At 41.1% G+C, this 24438-nt stretch overlaps 2 protein-coding genes across 2 annotated transcripts; one reads left to right on the top strand and one right to left on the bottom strand.

Annotated features, from left to right (window-relative positions):
* Window positions 1-2907: 2907 nt before the first annotated feature.
* On the top strand, window positions 2908-12720 carry stx17 (syntaxin 17). The gene is made up of 7 exons (XM_041045226.1): window positions 2908-3063; window positions 3889-4098; window positions 4209-4274; window positions 6653-6985; window positions 7511-7561; window positions 9786-9872; window positions 11754-12720. Exons 2-7 carry the CDS (start codon window positions 3976-3978, stop codon window positions 11994-11996), a joined length of 903 nt encoding a protein of 300 aa, XP_040901160.1. The 5' UTR covers window positions 2908-3063; window positions 3889-3975; the 3' UTR covers window positions 11997-12720.
* A 409-nt stretch (window positions 12721-13129) lies between these two features.
* erp44 (endoplasmic reticulum protein 44) lies at window positions 13130-24321 on the bottom strand. Its single transcript, XM_041045225.1, has 11 exons — window positions 24173-24321; window positions 20719-20791; window positions 19879-19918; window positions 19409-19524; window positions 18353-18537; window positions 18130-18245; window positions 17831-18005; window positions 17472-17583; window positions 17210-17351; window positions 15212-15314; window positions 13130-15115 (listed from the first exon to the last, which is right to left on the bottom strand). The coding sequence occupies exons 1-11, from the start codon at window positions 24230-24232 to the stop codon at window positions 15005-15007; spliced, it is 1233 nt and encodes a 410-aa protein (XP_040901159.1). The 5' UTR covers window positions 24233-24321; the 3' UTR covers window positions 13130-15004.
* Between the last annotated feature and the right edge of the window lie 117 nt (window positions 24322-24438).

Here is a 24438-nt window from a genome sequence, read left to right as displayed (position 1 = left end):
GTTAGCATGAGGTCCAGATCAGCCTCCAGCCTCGTTAAACACCATCGATCGCCATGGTGACATTTCACAGCGCATGCCGCCTATACTGTCACTGCCATCACTCACTTGCCCTCCTGCGCAACAGCGTGAGCACTAACACACACTCACTCTCTGTCTTCAGGACAGCCAGGTGATTGATAACAACTGTGACAGTGAAATTGTGAACAAGCTCTATCAGTGTATGTGTGAGAAACAGAAGTGTATCAGAGTAAAGTTTAGAGTGAGTCCATCAGTGTGAAGTGCACCATTCTCCTTATAAAATCAATGATGGGATGCCACATGACACCAAGATATTTACATTTGTCCCTTCCATAAAAAAAAAAAAATATATATATATATATATATATACATATACATATATATATATTTTAGGAACCAGCAACACAAAAGGCTTTTAGTTTTAAACAACAACCAGAAAGTGGACTTAAACATTTTTTTCTGCATGTAATTCTGCATCTGCCCAACACCTCATACTCCTGTCGGGGATTGTGATGTCTACTTGATGAGCATGCAGGAAAAAAGGCCATTCACACCATTTTTGTAGTGGTGTGTGTGCAAATGATTATGTGTTAATCCTCCTACGACAGCGACATTTCTGAGTGTCAGGTTAAATAACATGACCACAAAGCAAAGAGCTCTGCTTGAGCAGGGAATTGCACACACTAAATGTGCATGTGCACACACAGACACAGACACAGACACAGACACAGACACAGACACACACACACACACACACACACACACACACACACACACACACACACACACACACACACACGCATAGTGAGCTGTCAGTCTCTCAGCCAATCGATCAGTGCTGACAGATAGCAGATACACCCAGAGTCTTAATTAGAGGTCCCATTAGAACATATGCACACACACAAATATATATGCACACACACATTTAAAGCAGCTATTTTTCAAGCTGCAGGTTCATAACTTAACCTAATCCAGTCAGAAATGTAAAACAAGCCCTTTAAGACTCCAAATATATTCTTTAAAGAATGTATAATATATAATGAACAAAGACATGAAATAACCTTAAAACAAATGAGAAGCTCCAACTGTCATCATATCAGAATTTATAGACTTTTACAGACTTTTTAAAATGTCACAATACAATGTAAATTAGAAATGAATTTGAATGATGACTGGACTCCCTCTAGCTGCCTCACTTTCAGGGTCCTGGCTGTCACCTGCATAAAACAAAACCACAGTTAATGTTATTAGTAAGACTTGTGCTTTCCTACTATGACAAGTCAAAGTGCCCACTGAGGTGTCAGGATGTGCTGATCACACACCTGCTTTAAAAACAGTGAGATGCAGGAGGTAAGAAGTGAAAGGTGCTCCCTGCTGACAAACTTCCTGGATTAGACTGATACAAAGGACACCTGAGTCCTCCTGAGTCCTAACACACACACACACATACACACTCAAACATACACACGCACACTTTATCATAAACACAGAGGCAGACACATGGACCCAAACATTTTTGATGATTTGCTATTTAGACTTTCACTGTCGGCTTTGTTCCTCCCCCTCAGTCTGCAACTCTGGGAGTCCCCTGGAAGTGGACAGACAGGCGTGCGCACACGCGCGCGCACACACACACATATGCAACATGTGTACAGCACCAGGGGAAATCCCCTGTAGCTGGGGACTGTGTGTTTCACTGTGGCCCCTCGCATGGAGCATCCGCTGAGGGAAGAGTGTGTGGGGGGTTGGCCTAAATGTCAAAGGTAAAAGGTGCTGATGAAGAGAAATGGAAACATGCAATAGACCCACTCACACAGGCTGATCTCAGAGTAGAGGAGGGGGAACCCCAACTCTCTCTCTTTCTCTCTTCCAAACACAGAACAGATAAAAATATCACACTTAACGTTTCTTTCCACAGGATTGATGCTATTTATACATGCTGCCAACTGTTAAAAGCTAAATGGAAAAGACAAAAAATATATTTTCATTAAATCAAACCCTTCATCTCTTTACTGTAATAATTATGTAACTTTAACTTTTAATACTAAGATCTGTGTTATTTAATGATGTCAGGGTTGGGAATTTTTGATATTTTTGCAACCGTTTGATATTTTACCATGGTCACAGCACTTTGATAGTGTAGCTGTTATGAGTAATTGTGACACATTGTGACCCCACATTCACTTTCAGAATTGCCTTTTACCAAAGGGGTTATGACCCCATAGCAGAGCTGTGGCCAAGATTTTGGAAATTTTGAGGTTGTAAAGTCCAAAGACCTGCAGCAAGATCCCACCCACCTAAAATAATTTTGACTAATCACATTTTTTAATTATTATTATTACTATTATTAAAAAAAAAATTACATTTTTAATTTAACTGTAACTTTTATCTCTCTTCATGATAGTGAAAGTGTTATAATTTTGATTGAGAATACCAAAACAATTTTATTGTTATTGTTCGTTCAGTGTTTTGTCTAATATCAATGTAATGTAGGGACACTTAGAAAAATATTCTGTCAGAATCAGCCCTAAATACCCAACATGTACAACCTCGTTGTCTACAATGGTAGCTACAGGCCTGACCCATGATAACTGAGTAAAATTTCTAATTAAAGTAAATACAATTCATTTTTTTTTGTGACAGTAACAGTAAAAAAAATGGTTTGATTGGTGTGTAAGATTACGAATACTTTCTTCTTTGTTTTACTTGCTGCACCTTTCTGGAAATACACGATCAAATAAGATTAATACGAAAAACAAACACTTCAACACGCCAGACGATTATTTTACACACAGCTCAGTTACTTTTCGTTGTGGATAGGACCACGACGGAACACAATGCCAAGCGGCTGCTGGTCGAGGTCGGAAGCTATTCGTGGACGCACTGGGAAGAGAGTTGTTTGTAAACATGAAACTGTCAGAAACAAAAACGAAAGCGTTGCCGTAAATTGGCGAGTGTAGCTAAAGGTTAATTTTCTCAACAGCATGGAGACTCACAGCTGTCTTTAGCGAATGTAAAATATATCCTTGAGTGATATTTTCACTGGTAAGTGTCGCCTTATGTCCTTTAAGTTTCGCTGGGTAGCGGTAGTCTCGCTTTTCAAGATTAAAAAGCTAACATAATGGCTAATATTGTCTTAACTGTCGCTTGACTTTGACATTTACATCATCGAACATGTTCACAAAAATCCCAAGATCCCAAGACCCCGCCCCCCCATATCAAAGTCTGAGGAGCTTTTTAGTATTATTCTTTACATTGTGATCAGCTTCCTAAAACCATTAAAATCCTCCTAAAACCCTCACTGACTGCAAACCTTAGCAGGCGTGTCATAAGGTCCTGTTATAGACATCTACGTGGTACAGTGTTGTATAGGCCTGCATCTGCTTATTATTCTTTATCTTCATTGTTGATTAATGTATCAGTTTCAATTCAGTGCTTGATTCTTAGTCTAGAAAATAGCAAAATAAAGAAAACAGAAAGAAAGAAATGAATGTCACAGTTCCCCAGCCTAATCTTAACAATTAAAAACCCAAAGGTACTTAATTTAAAATAATGTGAAATGTAGAAAAGCAGCTAATTCTCACATTTGAAAAGCTGGAAACAGAATTTTCTGCAATTCAGATTGTTGATAATTAAATTTCTTTTGACTAACTGATTGAGTGATCGTTTCAGCGTAGATGTGGTACTGTCAGTATATCATGCAAGTAATATTTCAGTTACTCTTTTCGCTGAGAGGATGCTGGTGAGAAAAAAAATATTAATCGTATGGAGGTGCCAGTTTTAGATGTGTGGGCAGACTCGCATGTGTCACAGAGTTTATTAATTTGATTTATGTGTTTTATTAAAATCGTACTCTGCTGGTATTTACAGTGTCTGTGGGGGAAGATAGATAAAGCTGAGCAGGTGCAGTGTCTAAAGTTACACAGAGGTGTTGGCTGTGGGCAGTCAGCAGGACACATGGCAGAGGAAAGCAACAAGCTGACACTGAGGCGCCTGGAGGCACCGATCCACAAGTTCATTAAAGTGGCTCTACCCACGGACCTGGAGAGACTGCAGAAACACCACAATAACATACTGAAGGTGACGGTTTGAAATCTGGTTGGACACATGATCTCACTCTCACGTCCACACTCTTACTTCCGGTCAACAGATGGACAGCTGATACTTTTTATTTTATTTTATTTTCACAGTATCAACGTAGCCGGCAATGGGACCGCCTTCATCAGGAGCATATCAATGCCAGCAGAACTGTTCAGGTATAAGAATAGATTTATTATTGACTGGTCCTCATAACACTAAATGTCTCAACATAAACTACCAGCCCCTAAGTCTGAATCTGGCAGATATGTGAATGTAAGCATTGTTTAGATGATGATGTGATTCACCAACTCTTGAAATTCCTGAACAAGCATGACCTCGCAACAGCATATTTGTTTGTCTCAGATTTCCTGGACAATTAGGAGCTCAGTTTAGGAAAAACTTGAGGTATTCAAATTTGTGTGCAACCAAAGCTTTCGAGTTTGAAAATCATAAGTAGCAATACAGCAAGTGGTGTCTTTGTCCGGTCAGGTATAGATAGTGTTCATGGTGATTTCTGAATGAAGGAGATAACTGTCAGTCATCTGTCTTAGCGCCTCTTTGAGCTAACGCCTGACTCAGACAGATGCCTGTTGAACCACAGCGAGAGAGTGACTATTGTATTGAAACAATACTCATTTGATCAACAGGAAGATGAAAAACAGCTGCTTGACAAAAAAAAAATGTCAACACAAGGTTTGAGTACTTGATGTTTCCAAAGCTTTCAGTCACATGGCATGGGTTTGCTCAGTGGGTGGAATGGCTCAGTTGTCATAGAGATCATTTATTTGTCCTCATGTGACAAGAGTTCGAGGCTAGAGGCAAAAGTTACAACCTCCTACCATGTACAGTATCTCTGCCTGTTATTACATTATCTTGTCACACGATAATAACTACTGTATATCATCTCCATGAAAACTGAGACACTTAATAATAAATTTAGACTTATTACATTATTTTTAACCATATCTCATGGCCCTCCTCAGCAGAATAAGTCTAAATCTATTAATTTAATGTTTGTTTGGCCAGGAAATGTTGCCTTCTCTTTTTAAATACATGAACAGCTACATTCATGTCAGAAAGACTGGATTAGTTATCACATACATTTTTGGCCATTTCAAAGGACATACTGTAATATAATCTTGAAACTTGTAACCCCAGGCCTCGTTTGTCCCTATGAGAGTCTAATCCTGGTTTGTTTCCCCTCCCTTAAAAAGCCTTTAAGAATTGTAGCATATTGTTTATTGTTGCAGTCCACATTAATCAGACTGACATGTCAGAAATTTTGTTCTGTGAATGTCGGCCTAAGAGATCCTAATATAAAGGCCTCATTATATACCTCTTGTAAGATTGGTGCCAGGATATCTGAGTGGACCATCTTTGGTGTGTGTGTGTGTGTGTAAGTATGTGTGTTCTTGTTCACATGGTGGGTGTGAAATGCCTTAGGGGATGTTGTTGCCTGGAAGCCACCATGTCTCTGAAGGTGAAATAACTCCAAGTAGGCACACACCTATCCTCTCACCATTACCCTACAAATCCCAGGGACATACGCAGAGTGCTTTCTCATGTCTTCATGGTGTTAATCCAGACTATGGGTTAGTCCACTCTGCTTTAGATGTGTATGTACTCTGTGCTTGTGCATATGTGCCTATTTTCCATAGATAGATACAGTAAATAGAAAGTAGGTGGCAGAGTATGTTTATCATTTTGTTTAGGCTGCCTTCCTTTCCTGCTTTTTATTAATTTGTCCTTTGTCGCTCCTTGTAGAAAGACAGACTGCAGTCTCTCCCCCAACTGGTGATTGACATGTACTCCCACTAGCCTAGAACCAAGCTAAACCCCAAGAGGAAGGCACAGGCAGACTCAGTACCCCCACCTTTACCACAGCAGCTACAGCAAACACTGTGAGACAGGGTAGCGTAGTCAATACTGTTTTATCATGAATATCTGCTATTGAGTATGTGGTCGGTTGGTCTGTCTGTGTGTGTTCAGGCTACTTGCGGTCACGGTTAATTTGCAACCTGACAGGTGCCTGACCTGACTGTCACGGCGTTAATCAGTGTGTTTTTCAGTTTTATGCACGTGAGGACAAGTGTATGCATGTATGTTTATTCATGTTGTGTAATTAGCAGAATGTGTTATCAGTAGCCCGTTGACCTCCTGAGCCCGGGTGGTGCTGCGGCAGGGAGGGCTGACGGCTGGGATGTAATCCTCCTGTCACCCTCAGGGCACGGTGGGATGAGGGGGCTTGTTTTCCCCAGCCTCATATCTGAACCTTATTAAGCCCCCACTAAAGCACACACAGACACACACACACACTTTCCCCATCCCTAGACAAGTTTATTTCTTTGCTACTGGGGCAACATGCAAAATGAGCATGCATTTTTAGGAGGATTTATAAGAAATCATGTAAATAATTGCTTATTAGAATTATAGTTTGTTTATTTGTATTTAGGGAGAATCTGTCCCCCCTAATCAAGGATCCCAATACAGTGCATTTCATATTTGTGATACTCAGTCTCACTGAGAAACCCACTCCCCCTCTGTCTCCCTGCAGCAGCTGAGAGCTAACATCAGAGAGATGGAGAAGCTGTGCACTCGGGTCCGTGCCGAAGACGCTGACGCTCTGGAGGCTCTCGTCAAGCCAGTCAGGGACAGAGCGTCAGCCGCCGCACAAGACTTCTTGCTTTTGCACTCTAACCGTGTGCCTCAGCCCGAACCACCACCATCACCACCACTTGCCTCTCAGCCGTCCAGTAGTGTGTCCAGCAGTTGTCATGCTGATGCCGGTATGGACGAGGAGCCGATGTCTGGGAGGCAAATACAGCTCTACCTTCCGGAAATCCCTGCAGATCAGAGTGCAGCTGAGTCCTGGGACAGCCTGAAAGAGGTATGCATGTGAATCAGAATCAGATTTCATGAGATGTGGACCATAAAGTAACATAAAGTACAAAAAAGTTGTTTCCATTCTCAGTCAGTAGTTCTCCAAGTGTTGCTACGGTTACATCAAGTCAAGTCAAGCAGGTTTTATTGTCGTTTTGGCCACATGCATAGTATACAGTGAGACGAAACAACGTTTCACTGGGAACAATTGGTGAGATACACAACTGTTAAAACACAGTAGAGACAAGACAGATACAGTATAGTGCGCACACACACTATTATGTGCACGACATGCATTATTCACGGCTATTGTAAGATCATCTAATGCAACTGACCCCTCTTACCAGTTCCTACAGACGCACCTATTTCACTCTGCTTTATTGTAACACATATAGCACACATGAATGTTCATTCTGAGTAGCTAATTTGATTGTCAATCTCTAACACTGACAGTATTGACATACTGTAGCTGTAGATGTGTGCGATAAACACCATAATAAAATTAATACAGTAATTTTTTTTTTCCTCTCAGGATCTGACGGAGCTGAATGGTTTGGTGACGGAGTTCTGTCAGCTCGTCCATGTGAGTACGAACGCTCAACTCTGCCTTATGCTTCCTAGGCTGCTACGTTTGCATTTTGACGTATATCAGCACAGCTATGCACAGCTAGCCCTGTGAAAGAAAACAACGTGACACTATAGCGTTTCCAGGAAATAATGTGTATTTGCCCCATGTGTGCATTTGTTGCCTGGTAAGGCTCCTCTGAGAGAAGGTTACACAGATCAGCTCAGGTCTACTGCTGGGGCCCCAGAGGCCCTTCACCCAAGCAGGAGGAGAGGCTGAGGAGTAGATGGGGGAGAGAGGGAGGATTTTGGGGAAGGACAGCGGGTTGTCCACAGGGGGAGAGGAGAGGAACAAGGGATGCATTGGAGCAGGTGGAGAACAGACGGCTCAGATTATCACTCTATCCTCAGGGATGGAGGGAGAGAAGGAAGGGGGAGGGTGGAAGGAGAGATTAACAGTGAAAGAGGAGAGAAAGAGTGTGTGAAGATGTAGTTAGGGTAAAAAAAAAAAAACAGACCGAGGCATGGGGTTGGGGGGCGGCAGAAAGAGCATAGACATGTTGTTGTTGTGTCTCTAGGGTGAAAGAGCCGTTAGGGGAGTAATATTCCAGCGCTCAGCCACAATGGAAATACTGAGAGTGTGTGAGTGTGTGGTTGTGTCTGTGTCTGTACATGCGTCATGTTAGTGGCTGTTCCGGTGTTTGTCTTCTGCACCTTTCTGCTAAGGTTAAAACTGACTTACACAGAATTAAATTATCTATTAATTTATCAAGTATTTCTTCTATGACTTATTTACTCTGTAAAATCTCAGCACTTGGTAAATTTCCATCACAAGTTACCTGAATCTAATGCATGGTCTTAAAACTGCCCTTACAGCTGGACTAAAAGAAATAAAGTAAAACTAAAAAATGTCAAGTTTAGTATAGTCATATAGTCATCATCTTATTTTTTCATAATAAATTATTAAAACAATGCATTCTATACCAGAACTGGAATAGGGTTTTTTTTTTTTGTGAAAATCCATTAATAAAGTAACCAAAAGATTATTTCAGCTTTGGATTTAACTGAAAAGGACAAAAAATAGAATTTGGCTGTTTTAATTTATTTTGCTTAGAAGAAGTCTGTTGATCAAAACAAACATTTAACAAATGTAGTTACCATACAATCCTACCTCAAGGTCCATTTAATGGCACTCATGAAGGTTTAGATTTTATCACACATCTTCCTCAGTGGTTGGAGTTTTCCCAGTCTTGGAATTACAGATGTTTTGATTTCCTTTTTTTTTTTTTACCAACAGCTCCAGGATCAAGAATATGCTTTCAGTTCAGCGAACATTTTTTATTAATTTCCTCCAAGTCTCATAAACATAATCTAAACATGTGACCACATAATAGGAAAATATGCAGGTTTATCACTTGGAGTTGCGGCAGTTAGTTGATTAATCGATCAACAGACAACTAATGAGCAACTATTTCGAAACTGGAATAATCCTTTTTCACTACTTTCTCACATTTTATTGGCCATATGATTAAGAAAAAAACAATCAGCAGATTGACAAATAAAGAAAATAACTGTTGCAGCCATGTTATCATTTTATCCTGAAAAGCGTGGCTCTAATGTGTGGGTCTTGGTTAAACTGCTGCTTTTCTGATTAAAAAAAAAAAAAAAAGAGTGAAAGTCAGCCGCAAGACTCAACTGCAATCCTCAGTCAGAATAGGCTTAAAATCTTTGAAACCAACACAAAAAGCAGATTTGACACACACACAAAAGCAGACTGGTAAAATGGACGGAGCCGAATCTGTGAAATGACTTGACTCGGAGTGAGGAGGTTAGAGAGGAAGAAGTGGTTTTGAGGAAAGGTGAAGAAGAAGAGGAGAAGAAAAGTGCTCTGGTTGTTGTTTGGTCACTGTGTCTATCTAGCCCCACATGGAGAGAGACAGCTGCCACTCTGAATATTTCATGAGATCTACACAATGCCACACACACACACACACCGTATGACCCCACCCCCAGCATAATCTCCCTTGAATATACCTACAGCCTCCACACACACTCACACACACCTTTCCCATGCTACCCTGTGCCGTGGAGCAGAATCTGGACACATAAGAAAACTTAGTACCCAACAGGTGGTTGCTCTGTCACACACATGTATATGTATCAGTGCTTGCTTGTACGTGTGTGTGTGTGCGCGCGCGCGTATGTTAATATGTGTTTGTGTGTGTCTAACCCCTGTGCATCAGTCCCAGCAGGAGGAGATTGACAGAATAGAGGACAACATCAACTCTGCCGCTGTCAACGTGGAGGAGGGGACCAGGAGCCTGGGGAAGGTGTGTGTGTGTGTGTGTGTGTGTGTGTCCTGATGATCTGATATGTGTGTGCTTATGTGTGTGGTGTTTGGAAGATAGGGAGATCGATGGCACTTTGCCTCCCAGCCATTCCACAGCGTTTGTCCCTATTGATCCGTTCGAATACGGAGGAAAGCTGCAATTAAGGAAATAGAGAGAGGCGAGGGATAGAGAGGAGTGGAGGGGAGGAAGAGCGATAGAGAGGTAGGATGAGAGGGGTGACAAGAGAGGGCCTATGTGTTGGTGTGTGCAGCATTAAGGAGAGGTCTGAATGACTGTTTAATAGTTTTTCAGGAGCAGCATTCAGGCGTCCACTGTCAATTCAATACACTCTTAACACTGTTCTGAACTGAGTGTAACTCAGAAGGACACCTCAGTGCCCTTCACACATATTACACACTTGAAATGTTGAACTTTTTGTCTGTAATACCCAGAATGAATCACTCGTTTTTCTCAAACTACGGTACACAAACACACACACACACACAAGCACAAGCACCAGTGCAAGCAATTTTCTGGCACTGAGTATATTAAAAAAAAAAAGAAAAAGCTTTTTCTTACTTTCCATATTTTGTTTGGGATTAAAGGAAAGAAATGTTCATCTATTTTGATCTCTGTTTAGCTCACACCTTTTGGAACATAATGGAGGTGTGAAAGTAATAAGACTGTAATTACAGACACTCAGATGGTGATGACACTGAGTTGTGATTCCTGTGTGCTGAGGAAAACCTCTAAATGCAAAGACTGAACAACTGAAATTTTCATAGCTGTTCATGCAGCCTTAATAAAAACGTGCTCTGGGAGAAACCATCTGAGAAAGCCATGTAATTTAACTTATTTTGACTGTGATTTAATGGTGTGAGCTCCAAAATCAAAATCCTCTTTCATTGTCTTGAGGTTGCAGCACGAGTCTCAGACTGATCAATGAAAATCTAGGCAGATAAAACCAAAACTACCTGCATGCACTACCTGTAGGTGTACCTGCCTTTAAACTATCCTAACTTTAGTCCTGACATTGATAAAAGTAAATGGAAATAATGAAACATTCCTTTTAAATGGTTAATTCAAATTCAATTCACCCGAATGGTGACACAAACAAAGGTGGATTTCTCTGTAAGGTTGCTTGGTTGGTGTAGTTGGCTGCACATTAGACGAGGGGGGTGTGGAGAGATAAAGCAGATGAGAGGGATGTCAGATGTTTTCACGTGTTTGAAAGCTTGTAATCTGTCATCAGGTCAAACAGCATTACACACACACACACGCACGCACGCACGCGTTCAGTCGCACAACACCCACATTTCCTCCCATCTTCTACAACCTGTACCCAGAGTCCTTTTAACTCAGCTCAGATGAAATTAAAATTCCCTTAACTGCCACAGGGGTGGGGACAAGCAATGCTAGCTTTTGAACTAGATTAATTTAATGGTGAAGTGTTAATCAAGTGTGTGTCCCTCAGTGTGTATGCATATGTGTGTGTGTGTGTGTGAGGATGGTCAGAGAATCAGTCATTAATTGCCATCAGCAAAGAGCACCTTCCACTCTGATGATAACAGCCGTAATAACACACACAGGCCACATCTCTCTGATTTCTCCTAAATGAAGATAATGAAAATGCTTTGATGCAGCCATGGAAGAGTCGGTTTACATTTACACATGCAGGCTTGTTTGTGTCGTTTTTTTTCCTTCTTCCTTCCACGGGTCGATGTGTGATCATGAAAGGATAGACACATCCAAACTCTATCTAAGACTGTCTTGAAGCCACAAAGTACTAATGCATCCAAAATGTGTGTGTGTGTGTGTGAGAGTGAATGTATGTGTGTGTTAAATTAAACCTGAACATATCTCTTTCTCCTGTCTCTCCAGGCGGCAGGATACAAGTTGGCAGTGTTGCCGGTTGCCGGGGCGCTGCTGGGCGGTGTATTAGGAGGTCCACTAGGCCTGCTGGCTGGGTTTAAAGCTGCAGGGGTGGCCGCTGCTGTGGGAGGGGGCGCCCTTGGGTTCGCGGGGGGCAACCTGGTCCAGAAACACCGTAGAGCCCGAGTGGATCTACAGGTGAAACAACTGACGGCACCACCTAAAGAACCGGAGCCCAGCAAGGACAAGTGACCCAATGGTTGTGGTTAGTCCTCCGACCTCAGCTGCTGGCCAATCACTCAGGCTCCTCTGTTGACTGACCAATCAGAAGGACAAACTAGACTCAGAGAGACTCAATATTTGACGTTGTCGTCACACATTGCTGGTACAAAGCACTGCTGTGGGGAAAAAAGAAAAAAAAGAGTCAGATGTTTGGGTGTGAATGGCGTTTCTATGAGAACATGAATCTAATTTTATACACACAACTGTTTTTTTAGTTCTGAAAACAGCAAAGACTGACATAACTGTAATCACCAAAATAAATGTCAGTTTAAAATACTCAACTAATCTGTCAAATGCTAGTTAGATACTATATTCCTCAAGCTGACACCATTTTTCTTTACCAGGACTCAGTATTCCTTTATTTAGAAAATAAGATCCGAATGTGAACAGCTGTACTACTGAGACTACAATAAGAATGAAAATGGAAAATGGAGAAATGTTTTTTTTTCTTTTGCTAACACCACTGTGGTGTTACATTAATAATGTAAATTAGAGAGTATAACTTATATTAACAGGGTTAATATAAATTGTACTCTATATAGATACAGACCTGTTTTCGCAAATATTGCACAAAAGAGAAAAACACCAAAGTGCCACTGTCCAGATCACTTTGGTGACTGGAGTGTAAGAAACTGCCATGTATTTGATTACACACTACTGTTGGTTTTCCGCCAAATAAAATGTTTCTTTTCAACAGCGATATCTTTCTTTAGACAAAGAAACAGCAAATGACAGAAGTGAGGCTCGGGGAAACTGACGTACAAAGCATCAGACGAGACAACATCCTGTAAAATGGTTTTTAATTTACTTTTTCATTTTTTTCCTCTTCGCCTCTGAGATGACTGGTTTAGAAATGGCATCACACTACCCCCCTGTTGCTCTCCTGTATGTGGGCTGATATGTCACTATGCAGGCATCTGTTGGCCTCTATGGAAGGGCAAGGGCGTACAGTACAAACTTAGCAATGGGTCCCCATATACTCTCAATCTGGCTTCCACCTCGGGATTTCATTCACGCTTTGTTCGGTGGATCTCAGGGATCTAGACTTGTACCAAAAACCTCAAAGACATATAAAGAGACAATACCAGTTTTAAGAGGACTTGTATAAAGTGGCAGACTGTAAATTTCCACCGTTCATCACATGGGTTTTCCCCTCTTGTCTCTCTACTTTTTTTTTTTTTTTAAATACTGGGAAGGACGCAGTCTTTTCTCCCCCAGCATGATGACACATTTGACAACAGGTAACAAACAAAAACAACAGCCATTTCAGAAATTCAAGAATATGTTAAGCCATTTCAAAACATTTTTCTTCTACTCTGATTCCCAGGAAAACAACTCAGAGGTGTTATGGCAAATACTGTGCCTATTAAAAGTACCCGTCTTCCTTTGACCTATTCATATTTTACTGTTTTATAACTGTGGATGTAACTAAGACATTTAGACACTAATCAACAGAAAAAGGCTCTTTAAGTATTCATATCCTTCAAGAAACTTCTTAAGAGGCATGTTTGGCAACAATTTCAGCCTTGAGCTTCTGAGGATAGGCCTGTGACACTACAACTCCTCCATCCTTCTTTGCTCAGAGAAATTACAAAATTAAAAAGCCATTATCCAGGTATGCAAGCAAATTCTGGATTGGTCACTGGTTTAGCCAATCCAGAACATTAACTTGGTTGTTTTCTTGTCATTCCTGTGTTAATTTGGCTTTATGCTCGAGGTTTATGTCTTCCTCTTAAATAAATTCATGTACTTAAAGGTTTTTTTTTCCTTCAGTATTTCTCTTTGCTGCTTCCATTTGACCCTTTCTACCATCACAAGCCGCCCAGGGCCTGCCTGCAGAGAAGCCTCAACACAGCATGATGCTGCCACCAGCAGGCTCCATGGTGGGGATGGTGTGTTTTTGGTAATGTGCAGTGTTAGTCTAGTGTTTAATATGATGGTCGAAAAGCTCATTCGCTTTCACATTAGTGTTTTCTGTTGATTGGTGACACAAAAAAATTCTAATTACATCCTCTGTGATTCAGTGTTTTAAAAATTAAAAAAAGCAAAGTAAAACATGAAAAGATTCAAGGGGGGGGGGGGGGCGGGCGAATATTTTTTATAGGCACTGTAAGAGACATCATAATCTATTATCATTTAGTACCAGGGAGAGAAGGGGTGCATCTCAATAGGCTGGAGTAGCTCTATCTCTTAATCTTCTGTCTCAAGTCATGGTTTGAAATAATGTTAACCCTACCGAGTATTTCAAAATAGTTTTCTATTCCTTCAGAACTCCATGTGTGTGGAGAAGATATGGAGATAAAGCTACTTCAAACAGGCATATTGTCATAACTTGTGCTATACAAATGAATTAGACTAGAGTTGGTCATATTGAGATGCAGCCATGAGGTCAGTGAGACTAAATAAGTGTCTCCTATCAGACAGGCTGAGCTGGACTACCCACAGGTGAGAACCGTACAACTGGATTGAGGGAACTGTTTGTTTTTCTGTTCCTACAAAAAACAGGGTGATGAAAAACAAAAGAATAAAATAAAGAAAACTCTGCATTTAATTTAGACCAACATTGAGACTCCCATGTAGCACAAACATATTTACAAGCTCCAAAAAATAAAAGTAAAAACACTTCTCTTGATGTCCTAATGCCCCTAACCCCCTGCCCACACACATTTCTTCTTTATCCCCCTTCCTTTTAATCCAAAATAAAAATTGTACGTGAAAGAGTTATGAAAATATAGGTTATTCCAACAAGGTTGTGTCATGGACCGCACTCCTCTCTTCTCCACCTCTTCCTCCTGTTCTTCTTCTCCTCCTCCTTCCTCTTCATCCTCCTCCTCCTCCCCTCCATCTCTCTATCTCTCACTCATCAGTAAGGGTGTTGGGTGTTGCTGTTCTGTCCCGCTGGCCTGTCCCAACCCTAACCCCCCCCCTGACCCCGGGGCGTGGCATTGAGTCACAGGATCACTGGAAGGCCGTAGAGGTCACAGCTCATCACGGTCCCGTCTGAGAATGGTGTAGCGAGTCTCGCTGGGCGCTAGCTTTTGAAAAGAGCTCTCTGGAGGGCTGCTGGCCACTTCTCCTCCCGTCTCCTCCTGAGGGTAAAAGTCAGATTCACAAACGGTCAAATTTTGCACAACACAGCAAACTTAACTTTCAGTGACTTTGTATAGTGTGTCTCACTGTCTTACCTGTCCAGGCGTGCTGTCTGTGGGGTCAGGACCATGGTGAAACTCTCGGTGAAGCTTTCCGGAGTGAAGGTCCAACACAAACTGTCTCAATTTGCCAGGAACACTGCAAAAAAACGCACAGAAACACGCGTTGGACATCATGCAAGAACATTTTTGTAAATTTCTTTCTTTTTTTCCTGTGAGGTTGGATCATACAAGTTTTTGTACGAACAAGCTGGATTCACCAAACTCTCTTAACTACAAAAACTTTGCTTATTTCAGCCTTTGTGGCATCTCTTCACAATTATGTGCAAATCTGTGAGATTTAATCCTCGGCATAACGGATACCCACAAATTGCTCCACAAGGCTCCATGTTCTGCTCCATTTGAAGGTAAGTCTCATTCACAAAATTGAGTAAAATAGTAAAACGACAAATGTCACACCGCTGAGCACCATGTCCTGCTGTTGGAAATCAGTAAAAGAAAGAGGCAATGGTTTGACATGGTGAATGCACTTGCGTGTGCTTTTCTACCTTAGTAGAAAATAAAGCGCTTTACAATTTAGCTTCTCGTTCAGCCATTCACACATCAGTGGTGGTGGAGCAGCAGTACAAGGCACTGACCTGCCTGTCAGGAGCCAGGGGTTGAACCACCAACCCTGCAATTACTGGACAACCTGCTCTACCCCCTTTGAGCTCCCCCTTCTCCGACAAGCTAAATACCAAAATGTCTTTCTAAAGCAATGTCATGCATAATGAGAAGCAGTCATGGGGATGTGACAGTCAGGGAGATGGGTGACAGCCACTAAGTAAAAAATTTTCCGAGTACAAGACAATCACTCTACCACAAATCTTAAAAGCAAATCTGTTTGTACAAGTGAGTCTTGCATGAGGCGCATTTAACTGTGTATCTGACAAAGGCATTCCTGCACACCAAGTCCAACGATAAAGACAGACCAGTCCGAACTACAGGTCACACTTAAAAGCTGATATGAGACAAAACAGCTTGTGGCAGCGGCAGAGGACATGAGTCTCTGCGGACGTGTTGTGAAGCAGCATTAATCCATATCAACGCTGTCCTGTGAAGTGCGCTTATTAACGACAGGTCATGAGCTGTTGTCATATCACACAGACGGAGCTGGTCCCCGGTCGCAGCTAACGTTGTGTGTCAGGACAGCATGCAGACCCACGCACACACACACACACGCACACACAAACACATATATATAACATACACTGCGCTAATGTAATTACAAGCTGTATGTCACATGCAGTGGTGATGTGATGCAATTAGGTTGTGGAGGCTGGTCAGTCCTCAGGGCTTCTGTCTATCTGATCAGACTGTGATTGGGGACTTTGGGGGTAGGTGGAGTGGTGGGGGGCAGAATAAATAAGATTAAATTAGATTAGACTGGATTAGTTTAGCACTTATTGCACGTGCCAAATCATGTCACATTAGCTCTGGTGTCCTGGCCCATTCATAAAGGACAGATTTTAAGGTGTGTGACATTTCTCTGGTGTTCAGTGCACAGTGGATTGGTGTTGGTGTTTGTGCATGTGTGTGTGTGTGTGTGTGTGTGTGTGTGTGTGTGTGTGTGTGTGTGTGTGTAATAAAATTAACTTTATTTAAGGAGATCACGTTATGAATAATTTCACATAGGGGTAAATGATATCATTTAGCTCATCAGCATCAGGCAATAACTGTTCAAAAATGTCCAAAAGTGTTGGATGTATCACACCTGTTTGACATGTGGATGATTCATGTGCTAATTACAAGGGCATCTGTGGTGAGTTTTCATTTATATTTGGCTTTTTCTTTTTCAATAAAACGGTTACCAGCTCATAATTTCTAAAGTTTGGAGGAAGGAACCACAGTGGCATCACATATGAAACGGTAGTTTATGAAATGACCATGCGGTGAATTATATATTTTAAATACTAAATTTCTGCACACATATACACAGCACATCCACATGAAGAACAACCTAATTTTATGGACAAAGAGAAAGGTGGTACTTACGTGAGGTCTTTAAAGTCAGGAAAAACATACATGTGCCTGAATGAGTCTATAGCAATGACGGGACAGTCAGCTGGAGTTTTCTGGATATGGAGCAGAGGATGGCGGAACTTATCACAGTCTGCATGTAGGAAGTTTATAGACCCTGAGGAGGAGAGAGGAAACAATGTCACCAGTGTCATGAACACTGCCTCTGTACACAAGGCTTTTGGTTCTAGGCTAAAAATCACAACACTGACAGGTATGAAACTTCCCAAACACTCACCTTTCTCGCTGATGAGCTGGCGAGCTACTTCATGCTGGAATTTCTCTAAGCTCTCTGCGTCTTCTTTGACATGGAACAAGATGAGGAAAGGGATCCCTTCTTCAGTCAGTTCCTGGAAAAGACGCACACAAATAAACACACAAAGCATCAAAAACAGATGGAGTCAGGGCCTTTCTGTGGCTCAGCAGATGGACTACCCACAGACTGCACGGATACCCTCCAGGCTGTTTTTCAGTGTAAACATCGATGTACGTCTACATATCCATATTTATACATCTAATATCAGACCAAAAAGAAAAACGAAAAAAAAAGATGATCCCCTGGCTGACAATGCTTTAAATTCAAAAGCAGACACAAACCTCTCCATTTTCAAAGGTGATCTCTCTGACCAGAGGCACACACTTGTCCTGGGCCCAAGCGTAGGTCAGGTCAAAGTTGGTGAGTGAGCCGAGGTAGATCATGTCGGGGACGCTCTCGCCCACAGGTTTGTAGATCACATTGTCTCCGCTGAAGCGCTCTGACTCAGAGACAGCGCTAAGAAAAAAAAAGGCGGTTACAAGAAGTTTAAGATTACAAATATAAACAGGAGAATACTGAATGCTAAACAATGGCGAACACATGAACTCCACTTGGATCTAAAGATGACGTTGTGACTCACCCAAAGGCAGCCAAGAACGTGCAGTCATCTCGAAGGATGTTGGCAACTTTTTCATATGTGTGGTAGCTATCGGAGTCCTTTTTCTCAAAGTAACCAATGATGTTTCTCTTAGACCTCTGTTCAAGAAGAAAACAAATGTGTTAAAAAAAATAACTGATACACCTTTATTATGTGGAGATTTGTATTTTTATAGCCAGCTAGCGTGTGTGTATTTGTCACTTACATCCAGAGTGTTAACCTCCTCCATTGACTGCATTTCTTTCACGGGGTCGACCTGCTGCTGGCGGATGAAGTCAGCAATGGCCACCACCGACCTCTGACCCCTGTACTCTCTCTTCATCATCATCCCATTGCGGAACAACTTCAATGTCGGGTACTTGGTGATGCGGTACCGCTGGGCGATATCCGCTACACACAGAGGCAGAGGAGAAGTTAAGTAAAGAAGGACAAATCAATTGATGAAGAGGAGGAAGCGGAGTAAAAACACATGGGGATGGGTGGATGAGGAGCGGAGCAGTGACAGAGACGGCGGTTAAACCTCAGTCTGAAAACACTGCCTTCAGTCAGCTCAGAGCTCTGATCTCCCACATGAAAGCTGCCCCCCGCCAAGAGTAAATATTCTCTCTGCACACAGTGAATGAGTGTGTGTTTGTGTGTGTGCATGTGGCAGGTGTCAATCTCCCTGCGGGGTGTCTCTAAGCCTCCAGTCTTCACAGGAAGCAGCAGTTTTGTCATTAGTCTTCAAACAGTTTGCAGGTCATCAATAATTCTCTTTAATTTGCTTTATCTCAAAAGGCTGAGGGTGGCGGTTTATGTGTCTGTGCTTTGGTGTGCTGGGCATCTATGTGTACATATGTGGTTCAAATATAGTAAGAGTGTGTGCGCGTCTTTTTTGTTTTCTGTATATAAAACTAAGGCGTTAGAGCAGCTTAGGGCATTATATCACCATAAACAACAACCACCACATATAGTCAGAATACACATACTGACAATTATAATAATTTGGATAACAGACTCATCATTTATATCAACTGCAATGTGAAAATACATAAATTTTCCAGTTTTAGCTTCAAAATTCCTAGAATTACTTCGTTTTTGTTTCACATATCATTGCGAAATAAATCTTGTGATTAGCAGGTTTCACTATTTTTTATTTTTTTTTAAGTTAAAAGGGCTCAGTAAATGATAAGTGTAACTATAACTTGCATCTGTATGTTGTTGATTGGTACTAACGTTGTAAAGAAAACAAAACACTGCTAAAAAGGTAAGTTATACTCACAGTGTTGGTCACAGTCGACACGAGCAAAAACCACCTGCTTGGTATCAGGGAACTCCTCCCGCACTACATTAGATGCCTCCTCAAAAATAGGATGGAGCATCTGACTGAATCTACACCTGCAGGGGGGGTGGGAGAAGCGAGGTGAGGCCAAAAGGCTTTCCATAATTTGTAAGTAAATAGAGTACATTTCTTTTTATCCTCTAGACTAAGTTTTGTAGTATTCAGCTGTGTTTTTTCCTGAAACGGATCCATTACCCACTGATTAATTAGAACAGGTCAGAAAACAGACACACAATATAAAAATCCTTTCGAAATAAATCAACAAAATCTCCACTGCAAATGACACTAATCTAATCATATTTATGGCACCATTTGGCATTCACAGGAAATGTCGACATCAAGAGCAAAAGTCAATTTAAACATCACTGGCATACAGAGGTCCATTGACTGTAGGTTATAAACACACTTACCAGTCTGCGTAAAAATTCACTAAGGCCACCCCAGCATTATCTGCAAGGCAACACACACACACACACACACAAACAGGAAATAAATATAAGACTCCACGCATTAATGAATACATTCTTTAATGTATATTCTGCCACTAAAATGAATTAATTAGACTAATTAATCTTAAAATGCTCCATTTTCTATCAATGAAGGGGAAAAATAAAACAAGAAAGGACATAAAAAGCATTTTATTAACAGAAATTTACGAGCACTGACTCATGGCCATATAAATTTATCTATCATACCACAGATTGGTGGAATGCCATTAAATGTTTATTTGAGGAAAAGGTCTATCAAAGAAGGCCATATCTACAACAATGTGACAGTCATAAGAAAACAGTACATCAAAAAACAAATGAATAAGTTTATTTCCAGATCATTCAAATATCTTCATAACCATGATGAATACTGGCTGAATTTGTAGGAGTGGCAAAACTCTGAGAAGGCAGAAATGGGTGTGGCCAAAATGAACACGTATGTGATGGCATGGATCCAACAGAACTTTGCTTCTCCACCTCATAGTTTAAGAGTTAGAAGAAAATGTAAACCATCAGGTTTGATGGTGCTCTAGTTTAATAATGGACAAAGAGGACGTGAAGGAATAGTTGGAAAATCCGCTTATTTGCTTTCTTGCCAAGAGTTAGATGAGAAAGAAATACAAGGAAATAAAATTATCTTGGCTGCAGTTTTATACGGTGATGGTATCTTCTCATCTCAGCAAGGAAGCAAATAAGCACATTTTCCAAAATGTCAAACTCTTCCTCTGAGACACTTCCAAAGAGTAACATGCAACATCTTACTTAGGACGTCATCAATGTTGCCCGAGTCCAAACTGGTGATTTCTGTTAGTCCAGGAGTTGAGAGGCCCATCACCTGTAGACACACAGGCAATAGACAGATCAGCAATTAAACCATAAAACACAGGGCATCCTGGTAGTCACCCAGGTAGAGCGCATACCATAGTTGAGCCTGAGGCCGGGCCCTTTGCAGGTCACCTCCCTCTCTTTCTCTTTCCTGCCTTTCCTGTCTCCATCTACTGTCTCTAATAAATAAAGCAGAAATGCCCCAAAAAAATCTTAACCAGATATGCTGGTTGAGACAATACGGGGGTTGGGGGGACAAACAACTCTGATGATAACTGACTAAAGACAGAGGGCACAAACATGTCTGTCAGCATATTGTTAACAGTCTGAGTCAGCTGAACACCAGCTTTCGCAGTGTAAAGTATCAACCCTAGTACTGATCTTATGCCTTAGCACCCATAATAAAGTAAGGTATAGCTTCATGTGATCCCATCAACAGTGAAAACCAACAGATCCATTTCTAGCAGCATGCAATGATGCAGGTTTGCAGGGGAGAGTGGGTGAGCAGTGCAGGTAATGATGTTTCCTTAACCAGCAACTTTCTCCAGTTTCTCCAGTGGGACACCCAGTGAGTCCCAAGAAAGAGAAGTGTAATCCCACCAGTGGTTCATGGGTTTGCCCCAGGCTCTTCTTCCTGTTAGTTGTTCCTGGTGCTGGGTTACATGTACAGTAAACAATGTCACCTTTTGGCCTGTCCTTACCTGCACAGCCACATGCAAATTACAGTAGCTCTCAGGATTTCCTGCATTTTCAAAACCATGCAAATGTGGACTGGAGTTTCTCACAGGTTGACATTCACACACATGCATTACAAGAAATTGTCCCTTCATAGTGACCAATTAGCAAATGTTATACTGATAAACTAATGAAGAAAAACAATGTGTACAATATGCTGCTGCGTACATTTTCATTGGGACCCTAATGGAGTCAAAAGTCACTCTTTCAAATTATGTGGTCATTACACATGTAACACTGTACACATTTTTGAAAACATCCTCTTTTCATCAAAATCTTCTCTGACAAAAAGATGTGTTACATACATACAACATACCAAAGATAATGGGATTCCAATCAAATTCCAGGATACATCATGGGCTAGGTGCTAAAGAGTTTTCCCAAGAGCCAATTATTTAACATTGTGTTATCATTTGGTTTTAAACATAGGCGTTGCCCTAAATCCACAGATTCCCCTGTGTGGTAAATGTCAAAAAATAAATAAATAAATAAAAGAGCACATTACAGTTGCTATCTTCATCACCATATATCACTGACATAACATTAGCGGTTGCCTGGAGAATGGTATTTTGTGTTATGAAAATAAAATCTTGCAGACACCAACTTTTCCTTCCTGTATCTTCCTCACTGGACCATTCAAACAAGAATAAGATTGTAATTATGATGTACCAACTGGGAATTTCTGAATTCCAGCTCTGATTGCAGTGCTCTATAAAAGAATCTTGTATGAAAGAGATCGGCACAGAGAAAATTTAAGGCCTAAAATGACATCCACTTGGGCAAAGGGAGAAAGAGTACCAAAGCTGGAGAGGTGCTGACTGCCAACTGAAAACAGAGATGTAAATAAACAAGGCAGTGTACTCTTTTATTACGTAAAATGTAGACATTGTGACAAAGGAAGACTGAAGAAGACTGCATAACTAAAACCTTCACTCTGTTACTGAATTATTTCATCAAAGCTACAAGTTTTCTGCTTCATATTGACACCCACTGCTCTGTAACGTTACTATGTTTTAAAGTTATTCCTGCTCTATCTTTAACTGTTGTAATCTGGGCTGAGATCCTCTTCAAACAAAATCTTCTTCCTTGAAACTGTGACAAACACAAATATCAACATGGGTTTTAAAAAGGGCTGCAAATTATAAAACAGTGACACAGCCAGAGCTGGTGCTGCTTCATGCTTTTCTGGGTTACCTAAATATATCACTGTACTTTTGCTCACTCACAAACCAAGAGCAAGTAGTAGAGTTTAACTTTACTCTCCATTTCTTAGTTTAGTGGGGTTTTTTTATGTATCAAATTAGGACTGCAACTAACTATTAATTCTATTATCAGTTCATCTGCTGATTATGCCTTTGCCTTATAATCTAGTCTATTAAATGTCAAAACTGTTTTTTTTTAAAATGCTTATTACAGTATCTCACAGTCCAGGGTGACGTCTTCAGGGTGACTAATTGATTATCAGAATAGTTACAAATTATTTTTCTGTCAACTAAGTAGTCATTTAATTAGGACAGCAACTAATAATCAGTATCAGTTTCATTATCAATTTCCTTATTGATCGTTTAGCACTTCTGCTTTAGTTGTTTGGGTCTATCAGAAAATCATGAAAGAAGCCCATTACAACTTCCCACAACCCAATGTGACTCCTTCGAATATCTTCAAGGAATGCATTCACATCTTGTTTTGTCAGACCATTAATCCAAAACCAAAAATATTTCATTTACTGTCATGCACAAAATAGAAAATGATCAAATCTTTAAGCAATTAATTGACTATATGTTGCAGCTCTATAGTAAAGGTTTCCTGATTCCCTTTGCAAGTTGAATAGTATCAACACTGAGGACAAAAAGCCAGTGAAATGCCTGTTCACCATACAGTATGACAAAGCTGCAGACTGACATGAAATGCCACAGTTGCTGCGGTTTGACCAGTGAAAACACTTCTCTACAACTCAGAAGGAAGTTTTAAGTTTTCATTTCAGGCCCAAACTGCGCTCTGTCTAGTTCCGGGTTGTTAGCCAATGAGAATGAGCCACAACAGAGGAATTCACCAACCGGCGAGCATCATTAAGAGACACACGAAGAGTCCAACAGTAACTTTGTGTATCTATACAACAGCAAATATTACGCCTGGCTGAACACAGCACACCAACCCATTCAATAAACAAAACGTTTTAACTAACCGTGCTTGCAATTACCATCTATCTACCTGCTGCCAGTATGTGCTGGCATTTAATGCTAGCTGACTGCTTCACTTCTTGACAAAGTTAATCCAACTCCAGCTCATTTTAAAAAAAAGTTTGGCATATATAGCGTGCTATATGAGAAACGTCGATTATATAAGATGGATTACAGCCGGTTATAACACCACAGCTAACGCTATGCAACACTGCCGGGTGAGTTGACACTGCAGCTGGTTAACTCGATTAGTTATGGAGGTCGCTGGGTGAAACACGGTTCAAAGGCCTCCTCGTTGAACCAGGTAAATTCATGCAGCCCCAGCAGAGAATGAGCCGGCTCTCTGGTCACCTTCGCCACTTTAAAAGCCACGTCTCATGCCAGCAGAGACTCATCGGTTAGCTAACAGCTAACCAACGCTAGCTAAAGCGGCTAACTGTTAAAGCATGTTACAAAGCTGAGGCACAGAAGCTTACCAGCAGTATAACCGTGACGAAGCGGATATCCAGAGAGGGAGATACTGCTAACAGTTTCATTGTACAGTAGAATTTTGTTGGAGGTGGTCGTGGTGTTGAGTTTTCCCAGTCTGTCTCGACGCCGCTCTTCTCACCGCAGCAGGAAACCGACGGCGAACCAATCTCACGGTGACCACGGAAACGCGAGTGACACTTCCTGGTATTCTTTGGCTTTATGGGTAATGTAGTTTTCGAAATCGGCCAAAAGGCTGAGTTGGACGACAAGG

The sequence above is a fragment of the Toxotes jaculatrix genome, chromosome 8, assembly GCF_017976425.1.
Source record: "Toxotes jaculatrix isolate fToxJac2 chromosome 8, fToxJac2.pri, whole genome shotgun sequence".
Taxonomy (NCBI): Eukaryota; Metazoa; Chordata; class Actinopteri; family Toxotidae; genus Toxotes; species Toxotes jaculatrix.
The sequence above is the reverse complement of the archived record's forward strand: the minus strand, read 5'-3'. Positions and strand labels throughout refer to the sequence as shown.